Source organism: Saccopteryx leptura, chromosome 6 (genome assembly GCF_036850995.1).
Source record: "Saccopteryx leptura isolate mSacLep1 chromosome 6, mSacLep1_pri_phased_curated, whole genome shotgun sequence".
Taxonomy (NCBI): domain Eukaryota; kingdom Metazoa; phylum Chordata; class Mammalia; order Chiroptera; family Emballonuridae; genus Saccopteryx; species Saccopteryx leptura.
In genome coordinates this window covers 86,127,329-86,139,985 of record NC_089508.1, presented here as the reverse complement: position 1 = coordinate 86,139,985, position 12,657 = coordinate 86,127,329, and the positions used below count along the sequence as shown (strand labels likewise).

The following is a 12,657-nucleotide window of genomic DNA, read 5'->3' as shown; positions in this document are numbered from 1 at the left end:
TGTATATAAAATATTTAATATTTTGCCTGATACAAGACAAGTGTTCAATAACTGGTAAATATTACTACCAACAAAACCCCTGGCTTTTACTTCCAGCCTATGGGACATACCTATTTATAATCTAATCTACCTTCATGATCTAAAAATTGTTATTTTAGTCTGAAATATTTTTAAGTGGTTAGGTCAGAACAAAGCTGCCTTGGTAATAACAACTTAGCTTGAAAGAAAAAAGTGGCCACAGAATGCACTCCAACTTACTCACACTAATCACTAGAGGAACTGAGTAAGAGTGCAGAAATTGCTCAGTGCACCCTATCTTAATTAGTGAGAAACAACTCAAAATACAAGTGAAACTGACAATGGAGCATCATCTTAGAATGCAAAGGATACCATACACATATTCCAAAATAAGCAAATCACAAAAACATAAATCTTAAAAATTTAGAATTATTTTCTTAACCATATCATTCTATACAGAAATGCACAGAAAATTTAGCTAAAAGTAAAATCATGTTGTCATTCTTAAATTCATCAAAGTAAAGACTTTTAACTCACCTAAATTCCAAGAGCATTATCTTTCTGATGGCAAACCTGAAAATATAATAAAAATATTTAAACAGAAAATATAAACATTTCTAGTTATAAATGTATACGGTACTTTGGAGTCTTGCTTTAATACTGACTCACATACCAGATGATCATATTTAGATATGCACTGATGAAAGCTAATTTTGCTTTTATATATTTTTGATTCAGAGTAGGTTATTTTATTTTTAAAACTTCCTGAGAATAGCCTGACTAGGAGGTGGCGCAGTGGACAGAGCATTGGCATGGGATGCTGGGGACTCAAGTTTGAAACCCCAAGGTTGCAGGCTTGAGTGCGGGCACATCCGAGCTTGAGCGCGGGCTCCTGAGCTTAAGCACGGGGTTTGCAGGCTTGAGTGTGGGATCATAGACATGACCCTATGGCCACTGGCTTGAGCCCAAAGGTTGCTGGTTTGAAGCCCAAGGTCGTTGGCTTGAGTAAGGGGTCACTCAGTCTGCTGTAGCCCCCAGGTCAAGGCACATATGAGAAAGCTATCAATGAACAACTAAGGTCCTGCAATGAAGAACTGATGTTTCTCATCTCTCTCTTTTCCTGTCTATCTGTCCCTATTTGTCCCTCTCTCTCTGTCACAAAAAAAAAAAAAAAAAAGTGCTTATGGCTATAAATGACTTATTTTGATAGGGTACAAACAAGTTAATAAATTGCCATTCCCCAATAATAAAGTTCTGAGCATAATAAAGATAATGAGCACATTAACATAGAAACAAAGCTTCCACAAGGCACTGGTCTAAAAAGCAATCATTAAAAATGTTTAAATAGCCCTGGCCGGTTGGCTCAGTGGTAGAGCGTTTGCCTGGTGTGCGGAAGTCCTGGGTTCGATTCCTGGCCGGGTCACACAGGAGAGGCGCCCATCTGCCTCTCCACCCCTCCCCCTCTCCTTCCTCTCTGTCTCTCTCTTCCCCTCCCGCAGCCTAGGCACCATTGGAGCAAAAGATGGCCCAGGTGCTGAGGATGGCTTCTTGGCCTCTGCCCCAGGCGCTAGAGTGGCTCTGGTCGCGACAGAGCGATGCCCCTGATGGGCAGAGCATTGCCCCCTGGTGGGCGTGCCCGGTGGATCCCGGTCGGGTGCATGTGGGAGTCTGTCTGACTGCCTCCCCGTTTCCAGCTTTAGAAAAATACAAAAAAAATTAAAATAAAAATGTTTAAATAGCCTGACCAGGTGGTGGCGCAGTGGATAGAGCGTCGGACTGGGAAGCGGAGGACCCAGGTTCGAGACCCTGAGGTCGCCAGCTTGAGCTCGGGCTCATCTGGTTTGAGCAAAAACAGCTTACCAGCTTGGACCCAAGGTCGCTGGCTCGAGCAAGGGGTTACTCGGTCTGCTGAAGGCCCATGGTCAAGGCACATATGAGAAAGCAATCAGTGAACAAGGTGTCAAAACGAAAAACTGATGATTGATGCTTCTCATCTCTCTCCGTTCCTGTCTGTCTGTCCCTATCTATTCCTCTCTCTGACTCTCTGTCCCTGTTTAAAAAAAAAAAGTTTAAATACACAGTATAATTTATGTTATAAAAGTGCATTTAACTTTTTAAACTTTGAGACTTGCAGGCAGAATGCAATCATTTCACTGTATTCAAATATTTAAAAATGGTACACGATGAGAATATGGCTGTTAAAAGTGCCATGATAGAGCTAACTGAGCCCAGTCGATGATGGTTACCTCTTTCAGCAATTAAAAATAATGTACCCCAGTCTAGATAACTTAAAAATCATTGGTAGCTTTTAATTATACAAAAATTACCTTGGAGGAACAAAGGTTCAAATAAAACAAAAAACATAAGCAATTACTATCCACTAGATTGAAAGCCTGTTCTGAAAAGAGGCAGGGAACTAGTTTTAAAGTTCAAGGTAATTTTCATATTGGTATATCCTCAATATATAAGAAAAAAAAGGATCCAAGAATTTACCTGCTCATCCTTAGTTAAGTTTCCTCAAGGAATTTCATCTATACCGACTCTCAGACCAACAAGTCATATGTTACATATACCTGCTCAAATGTCCTATCTTCAGATTTTTATTTATCATTCAATCCAAAATAGCAACCTTAGTCAGTAAATTCTAACCACATTTTATTTTAATTCATAGCACTTACTATCTGTTGATATTACATATCTGTATATTTTTTGTATCTAGACAAGAAGTAGAAGGTTAAGTCCCATAAATTGAAACTTTAACTGCCATGTTCCACACTGTATCCTTAGCATAGAAAAGATGGTTGATATAAAGTGGGTTCAATTCAGTCCTCTTTTCTGAGCTCGACACCCAGATACCCGACTGCATGGCTCATTAGTAGCAAAAATTCAACATTTATAAAAGTGAATTAATGACCTATACCCAAACCTACCCAACAACAACAAAAGTCAGTAATGGCACCAATATCACCTAGCAACTAAGCCAAAAACTTTGAGGTCGTCATTAACTCTTCCCTTTTCCTCACTCACCACATCCAACCACCAACCATCTCTTCACTTCTCTCTCAAAATGGCAACTTCTCTTCATCCCAATTTCTACACTAATCCAAGCCATCATTATTTTGAACCCAACAACTATAATACTCACCTAATTTCCTGCCTCTTTCTCCCTCCAAACAGTCTTTCAAAAATATTATCATTGTGCTTAAAACTCTTCACTTGGTTTCCCCTTACTCTTCAAGTAAAAAAAAAAAGTTTTTAACATGGTCTTTAGCCCTGCGTACTTCTACAGGCTCATCAAACAATTGTTAAAGTAAAACAACTAGCCTGACCAGGCAGTGTTACAATGAATAGAGTGTAGGCCTGGGACACTGAGGAACCAGGTTTGGGATGCTGGGGAACCAGGTTCAAAACCCTGAGGTCACCAGCTTGAGCACGGACTCATCTAACTTGAGCGTGGGGTTGCCAGCTTGAGTGTGGGATCACAGATATGATCCCATGGTCACTGGCTTGAAGGCAAAGGTCAATGGCTTGAGTAAGGGGTCACTGACTCGGCTGGAGCCCCCTCCCCATCAAGGCACATATAAGAAAGTAATCAATGAACAATGTCCCCCAACTATGAGCTGATGTTTCTCATCTCTCTCCCTTCCTGTCTCTCTCTCTCCCTAAAACAAAAAAACCAACAACAAAAACAAAACAAAACTAATCTCTTATTTTGACATTGCCATGCTTTTGCTTTTACAGTATTTAGCAAAATTTACCTCAGAAGACTGAACACATGAAAAATATCAAATTTGAGATTTTAAAAGGTTTGTGACATTTATAACATAAATACTTCTATTTCATATTAGTTAATTTATCCTTTTAAAATATGCACTGGGCATATATGTCTACAGGTGCAGATATGAAAACATATCCAAGACACACTGGATTTATTGTTTGTTTTTTGGCTTGATGCTGAACAGTATATAGAACATAAACTCTCTCTTGTTAATCTGGAGTGGGAATGGACTGAAACATATATATACATAAATAACCTAAAGGTTAAGAAACAGAAGATTTATTTATACTTACCTCCTTTTTTGTATTGTTCAAAATAATTTCTCTTTTTTATTATATATACTTATACATTATATATAAAATACATATTTTGTATTTAATTATGTACGTTTTACTTTTAAATTTTAAACAATCTTTTAAAAAGATTAACCAGAAAATTAGTATTAGTTGAACTGAAATTAAAACAATTTCCATATTTATTCTCTCTCACATTCCTTCAAAAACAAAATAAACCCTTATGACTCTTCAGCAACTGGATAAAAATTTTTCTAGTCACCATTTCCCTGATAAGCAAATCAAAAAAGAAAAGAAAATTCTAATTATGATCCCACTTAGTTAAGAAGTTGGAATAAAATCCAAGTTAGTCCAATCTAATCTCTATATATGAAAATTAAACTCATTCCTACCTTGATTTGACAATCTCTTTCTCATATATCTCTTCAATGACCTGTTATAAAAAATACAAAAATGTTTACTCTCTCAAACAACTTTTTTTCAAACCCTATTAAATAGTTTTCAATTACTTAGATTACAGAAGATAGCTTGGTTTAGGAAAGCTATCAAATATTACTGCCATTGAAATAATACTTAAGAGATTTTTCATAATCCCATTACATTTCTCAAAATGTTTTAACAGGAAGCAAAATACTAGAAAACATAAATAATAAAACATATCTACATAAAAGATTTCTAGAAAGGATCATTAAAATGATGTGTTCAAACCTAAGTGTCCTTTGATGACTGATTAGATTTTAAAAGCAATAAGAAAAGATGAAATACTTCCATTTGTGACAACATGGACGGATTGACAGTACCTTGCTAAGCCAAATAAGTCAGAAGGAAAAGGACAAGAACCATAGGCTTTCACTCATGTGTGTGATACAAAACAGAAAGCAACAAATAAATAAATATAAACAAACAAAAAACTCAGAGCCAGAGACAATAAGATGGTAACATGGTGACCCTTTAATAGTTATCAGTAGAGGTCATAGTAGTAAAAGTAGTAACAGGAAAAAATCCTACTGTAACGTTATTAAGTCCTTTAACATGGTATAATATGTTGTTATTTTATGGTAACTATGTTTTTTAACTGCTCAAAGTACATTTGTTAAATAAATGTGGGTGGTAGAGGGAAACAATGAGCAAGCCTTTTCATCCTATAGGACATTCTCTGTTATTGCTTTTCTTTTTATCAGAATTCAAATTAAATAATAAAATAAAGGGCATAATCTTCCTTAAATACTAAACAGGCATATATAGGTTCATCTAGAATTATTACTTGTGTTAACTAAAACATTCTGGATATAAACTTAATTTCTAAAAACCTTAATATAATTAGGTTCAACTCAATCTAGCAGTGTCACCAAAATATTTTTGTTATTAATAAAAAATGTTCTTAGAAACCCCCAAGCCCAACATATAGAAACACAAACATGTATACAAACAGCATATAATAAAAGAAAGCAACCCTGCTGATAATTAAGAATTAATATGTGCCATGTTTATTAATATCCTCCTGATGTATAAAATGGGATTGCTGGCAAAACAAATATATTTACAAATTAAATATTTAAGCTCAAATAATGTAAGAAATTTCGGGTTAAGTTCAGTTTGACTAAGAGTGCCTTAAACATTACAATTCAATTTATAATGGCAAAGCTTAAGCCAGGGGTCCCCAAACTTTTTACACAGGGGGCCAGTTCACTGTTCCTCAGACCGTTGGAGGGCCAGACTATAAAAAAAAACAAACTATGAATAAATCCCTATGCACACTGCACATATCTTATTTTAAAGTAAAAACACAAAACGGGAACAAATACAATATTTAAAATAAAGAACAAGTAAATTTAAATCAACAAACTGACCAGTATTTCAATGGGAACTATGGGTCTGCTTTTGGCTAATGAGATGGTCAATGTCCGGTTCCATATTTGTCACTGCTAGCCGTAACAAGTGATATGATGCACTTCCGGAGCCATGACGCATGCTTCCCGTGTCACTGGAAGTAGTACTGTACGTGACCAGCGCCGCCACATACGGTACTCCAGCATCCGCATCCTGTGCTCCTTTCACTGACCCACCAATGAAAGAGGTGCCCCTTCTGGAAGTACAGCAGGGGCCGGATAAATGGCCTCAGAGGGCCGCATGCGGCCCGCGGGCCGTAGTTTGGGGACCCCTGGCTTAAGCAAATCCTCATTACTTGTTAAATGGAATGCAATATGTCAGCACCATTTCATTTAAAGACCCCTCTTGAAGAACCCATTTCAACAAGAACACTTAGGATTTTTTTCCCCCTTTCATTTATTTTAAATTGTATCAACTACACCCTAAGTCCATTCCTTTATTGATTATTACTGGTCCTTAGTCATCTAATCCTCTACACTAAACAACTCCCACTTCTTCCACCATTATTAAATATCTTATCTCAGTTCATCAACCTAAAAAAAAAAGAGAAAACAATAGATGCTATTTTAAATAACTTTTCTAAAACTGTAGGAAAATTTCTGTATATTTACAAAGATTTGTATTAAATTGTCATTTATAATAATGATAAATTAAAAACAACCTAAGAGTCTTAAGTAGGAAATTCACACATAATTTTTTTTAAAACCAACAGGAAATTCAATAAAATGATAATAGAAGTTATCTCTTAGCAGTGATTTTTATTTTCCTATCTGTACCTTCCAGATTTTCCAAATTTTCTAGTTTGAATATTACTAGTTTGACAATTAGACAACTGTAGTTTAACTTTTTTTAAAATTTTGGAAGTCCCTGGCTGGTTGGCTTGGTGGTAGAGCGTCGGCCTGGAGTGCAGGAGTCCTGGGTTCGAATCCCGGCTGGGGCACACAGGAGAGGAGCCCATCTGCTTCTCCACCCCTCCCCCTCTCCTTCCTCTCTGTCTCTCTCTTCCCCTCCTGCAGCCAAGGCTCCATTGGAGCAAAGTTGGCCCAGGTGCTGAGGATGGCTCTATGGCCTCTGATTCAGGCGCAACAGAGCAACGCCCCAGATGGGCAGAGCATCGGCCCCTGGTGGGCATGCCGGGTGGATCCCGGTTGGGTGCATGCGGGAGTCTGTCTGACTGCCTCCTCGTTTCCAACTTCAGAAAAATATAAAAGAAAAAGAAAAAATTGGAAGCTTTGGTTGAATTATCTTTTAAAAAGAGATCAGTCCCGGCCCTGGCTAGCTAGCTCAGTGGCAGAGTGTCAGCCCAGTGTGTAGAAATCCCAGGTTTGATTCCCGGCCAGGGCACACAGGAGAAGCGCCCATCTGCTTCTCTACCCCTTCCCCTCTCCTTCCTCTCTGTCTCTCTCTTCCCCTCCCACAGCCAAGGCTCCATTGGAGCAAAGCTGGCCCGGGCGCTGGGGATGGCTCCACGGCCTCCACCTCAGGCACTAGAATGGCTCTGGTTGCAACAGAGCAATGCCTGGATGGGCAGAGCATCACCCCCTAGTGGGCTTGTCTGGTGGATCCCGGTAGGGTGCATGCGTGAGTCTGTGTCTCTGCCTCCTGCTTCTTCTCACTTCAGAAAAAAAAAACCCCAAGAAAAAAAAAAAGATCAGCCCTGGCCTGGCCGGATAGCTTGGTTGGTTAGAGCAGTGGTAGTCAACCTAGTCCCTACCGCCCACTAGTGGGCATTCCAGCTTTCACGGTGGGTGGTAGATTTAACTATAGTAAGTTGTTTTATATTTCACCAAACTTAGCGAAAATCCAACATAAAGTACTTTTTAAGTTATTATTATTATATGCTTTAACTTGCTGTAACTCTGCTTATAAATTTTATAAAGTTAAGTTACTTCCCTACTTTATAAATCACCATTACTGTGGAACCGGTGGGCAGTTAGAAAATTTTACTACTAACAGAGATACAAAAGTAGGTGGTAGCTATAAAAAGGTTGACTACCCCTGGGTTAGAGCATCACCCCTAAACGCAGAGGTTGCCAGTTCAATCCCTGGTCAGGGCACATACAGGAACAGATGTTCCTGTCTCTCTCTCCTGCTCTCTCCCTTTTCTCTATAAAATCAATAAAATAAACGTGAAGAGAGAGAGCTACAAAGAGCAGACCTATTCAAAAAATATGTTGCAAATCCATACTTACCTTAATATCAAAAGGTGACTTTTTCTTGATGTGGGGAGCCCAGTATTTACATGCTAACTGCAAAAGTAAACAGTAGATATACAGTAAGTCACAGATTCATAGCACTGTAGAGCTAAAACACTGTGATCACTCAGTGACAAGCTGTTTCTTAACAAGGTACTACAGACACTGGGGGACAGAGTAATTCTACCTTCTAAGGGAACTATATTGGCTTGCAGGCCAGCTTACATCCTTTGCCGTTCCCACTAAATACCATTAATGCCCTGCACCACCACCTGCCATTGTGATTTTAAAAAAACAAAAACATAACATACTTTTTAACTACCCACAGGGAAACAACAGAGCCAAGTTAATAACCATAGTCAAACCTCTTCAGCACAGAGATAAGGAAAGCCAAGTCTAGATAAAGTGAGCTGCCCAACATTACAATTAGTTAACAGTTGAGTCAGTATTAAAAATCAGAATCAAAATCTTTGATAATGTTGATTTCTAAAATAAATCTTTAAATGATTACACATCGAAACAAAACCTTAAAAAACTGTAATCTATCAGTGAGTTATTACAGAGAATAAGAAGAGTTGGTAGGTCATATGTCAGCAGATTGGGTTTTACTTGAAAATTGTGAATTTTACATGTATATATACCATGTCTCCAGATACTTAGCTGGATTGCATAATATTCAAGAAACAACATGGTCTTACTGAGTTGTTGTTTTTTTAAAAAAAAACCTTAACTACAATCTCTTGAAAAGTAGAAAACCCTGGCAATCACAAAGACCCCATATATTTATAAAAAGATTAATTTGCAGTGGCTGGCATATTGGAAGCACTCAGATAATCGCTGATGAATGTCTGAATGAAGTAAAATCTGAAATGTTACCTCTTCTCTGAGGCTTTCTTCAACCCCACCTGATGGTGATCAATTGATTCTTCCTTCTCTTCATTTTGTAAATATCACTATTATAGTCTTCTCTTTCTGTATTATTCACCATGTGATTGTTATCTATCTTTCCTGCCAACTTAACTGGAAAACATAAGAGATGGGACCTATGTCTTCTTTGCTACCATAGCTAAGTATCTATCACAGTAGATACACTTAAAGAACCTCTCAAGCACTGAGGACATTGGCCCTGAGGAAGTCTCAAAACATTACAATAATGGCCCACTCATATGGCACTTTCCCAAATTATCAATCACCCTCCAACTCAAAAGAAAATACTTCACCCCCAACTATTCTGTGGTATCCTCACTTCTTCATTCTGTTCCCTATAGGCATCACCAAACTCAGCCCTCTTTCCTAACATCACACCATTAAGGGAACTGAATCTGATATGTTTTCTTGGATTCAGGAACTTCCAAATAAATTCGTAAATCCCATCTTCTAATCCAAACTGCTTACTGTCCATCTCTACTTCATTAAAGATCTAGCAAACATCTATTAGGTATCTATCATGTCTCTTTTTTTCTGAGTTTCTCCTTTTCCTCGGGGTCTAACCTGTGACCTCTCAGACACCTCTACCACCAGGAATATATTGCCCTTTCCCACACTCTCTAGTCTCATGTAAAATAGAAACTCTTCCCATTCTCCACTCTGTATAGCTACGACAGCACAAATTGTTCAAAGTAAAATCTTAAAGGCAAAAAGGAAATAAAAACACAGTAGCATAAAAAATTAATGTCAAAGTTCAGATATGTAATCTTAATACTAAATTTTAAGCTCTACATCTCATTCATTCAATAATAATTAAAAGCACTTTCTCTGGTCACGTGTGTAAGGGGAGAGGGAGGAAGAGGAGGAGGTAGAAGAGGTGGAGGAGGTAGAGGAGAAAGAGAAGGGAAGGGAAGGAAGACCACCTAACATCCTCTCTACCTAGAAAACCCATTTCCCCACCTTCCTATTTATGTTTCAAAGTCTATTTCAAATGGCACTTTCTCAATGAGAAAATTCATTCCTTAGACAAATATAATCATTTAAAACTTTGTTCTCAAAGTATTTCCCTCACGTCGGTATTCTGGTATTTATCACAGTGGACTATAATAATGAGCTCTTTGTCTCTTAAAGAGACATCCACAGACTGTGAACTCCCTGAAGACATGTGATTCATCTTTGCAGCCTAAGTGGTCAAAAATAGTTACCTGTCAAATATGAAGCATTAATGTTTGCTATCATGGCCCTAGACTGCTGAGACTGTTTGTTCCTCTCGCTACATCTTAATGACCTGGTACTGTACACTTATTCATTAATTCACTCACTCCTTAAGCAAATACTTACATATTATACAATGTGTAACAGCATCCAATACAACGCTAGGTGCTGGCAGTACAGGGGTAATAAAACTGACATATTCCCTAGTCTCAGTTCTCACAATCAAAAGCAGGATACAATAAATATTATATGTTTACAAACAACATTCTATAGTACATCTCAGTCAATCCTCTAGTTTTAAACACCATCTTGAGTGAATAACTTCCAAATTTATGTTCACACACAGATCTTGCCAATGTGCTCTAGACTCACATATTCAGAGCCTTCTCAACATTTTCAATTGAATGTCAACAGGAATCTCATACTTGACATGGCCAAAACAGAAATCTTGTCATTCCCACTAAACCTTCCCTTTTCCCAGTCTCTCCTATCACAGTAAATGTCCAAGTTATTCACCCAGTTGTTCAAACTATGTTCAATTGTCTCTTCTCCCATTCCTCCACAATCTATCATCATCAAATCGTAGTCCTTCCAGTTTCAGTGTAGTATTGGTTTACTTCAATCTTTGAAAGTAGAGAAAACCATCATCTCTTACCTGGATGAAATGGGAATCCTATTACTACTTTTGCTCTCCTACCTTATTCAATTTCAGCACATTAGCCACGGTGATCTTTCTAAAAAAAAATTAGCCACTGATTGCAATGAAAATCTACTGTACTTAGAATGAAATCCAAACTTTGTACCTCATATACTCTCTGTCCTCATCTCATACCATTCTCCATCTTATTTCTTATATTCGCTCTCCTGGCTTTCTTTATCTTCACATCATAAGACCATCTGCATGTGCTATTCCCTGGATTGCTTCTGCTCTTCCCAAAACTGTTTTTTAGTTGTTGTTGTTGTTGTTGTTGTTGTTTTTGTATTCAAGTCTTAGGCCAAATGTCACTTTAGAGGGGACTTTCCTGACTGCCTTTCATACACCTCAACCAAGTCCCTGTCACAACACCTTGTTTCATTTCCCTGACAGCACCTATCACGCCACCTACCACTGCCTGAAATGATACTGCTCATTTGTCTGGGTCATCCCTCCCTCTAAAATACAAGCTCCTTGAGAGAAAGAAACCAATAAGTGATTTTTACCACAAAAAAAATATAGGTATAAGGGCCCAGGCCGGTTGGCTCAGCGGTAGATTCGGCCCGGCATGTGGAAGCCCGGGGTTTGATTCCCAGTCAGGGCACACAGGAGAAGCGCCCATCTGCTCCTCCACCCCTCCCCCTCTCCTTCCTCTCTATTTCTCTCTTCCCCTCCGCAGCCAGAGCTCCATTGGAGCAAGGTTGGCCCAGGTGCTGAAGACGACTCCACCGCCTCTGCCTCAGGCGCTAGAGTGGCTCCGGCCGCAGAGGAACAATGTCCCAGATGGGCAGAGCATCGGCCCCTGGTGGGCATGCCGGGTGGATCCCAGTTGGGAACATGTGGGTGTCTGTCTGACTGCCTCCTCGCTTCTAACTTCAGAAAAAGACACACACACACACACACACACACACAAATATATATATATATATATATATCTGAAAAATGGAATATCTAATCTAGTATACATTGTCAGGAAAAGCCTCTCCAAAGTAATGAAGATGAACAGAAGTGAAGTAACCATATAAAGAAAGGAGGGAAGGGGGGGATAAGTATTCCAAGCAGAGAGAACAATGTGGAAAGGCCAGGAGGTTAAAGATAGCAAGGCACATTCAAAGAAATGCAGTTCAGGCCCTGGCCGGTTGGCTCAGCGGTAGAGCGTCGGCCTAGCGTGCAGAGGACCCGGGTTCGATTCCCGGCCAGGGCACACAGGAGAAGCGCCCGTTTGCTTCTCCACCCCTCCGCCGTGCTTTCCTCTCTGTCTCTCTCTTCCCCTCCCGCAGCCAAGGCTCCATTGGAGCAAAGATGGCCCGGGCGCTGGGGATGGCTCTGTGGCCTCTGCCTCAGGCGCTAGAGTGGCTCTGGTCGCAACATGGCGACGCCCAGGATGGGCAGAGCATCGCCCCCTGGTGGGCAGAGCATCGCCCCTGGTGGGCATGCCGGGTGGATCTCCGTCGGGCGCATGCAGGAGTCTGTCTGACTGTCTCTCCCTGTTTCCAGCTTCAGAAAAATGGAGAAAAAAAAAAGAAATGCAGTTCAGGATGGCTAAAGCACAGAGTTAGAAAGGGAGAGGAAAGCAACTGGAAACTAAATATAAGCACAGGCTAGATCACAGGACACTCTGAAGGATTTGGGCCATTATCCCGAGAG

At 39.4% G+C, this 12,657-nt stretch overlaps 1 protein-coding gene across 1 annotated transcript in view; it reads right to left on the bottom strand.

Moving 5' to 3' along the window:
* AQR (aquarius intron-binding spliceosomal factor) overlaps nucleotides 1-12,657 on the bottom strand; it is a 104,844-nt gene that overhangs the window by 91,124 nt on the left and 1,063 nt on the right. The window contains exons 2-4 of the mRNA XM_066388467.1: nucleotides 8,172-8,228; nucleotides 4,482-4,522; nucleotides 556-591 (exon numbers count right to left, since the gene is read on the bottom strand). Of these exons, the coding sequence (XP_066244564.1) occupies nucleotides 556-591; nucleotides 4,482-4,522; nucleotides 8,172-8,228 (134 nt within the window). The remainder of the gene's footprint in view (nucleotides 1-555; nucleotides 592-4,481; nucleotides 4,523-8,171; nucleotides 8,229-12,657) is intronic.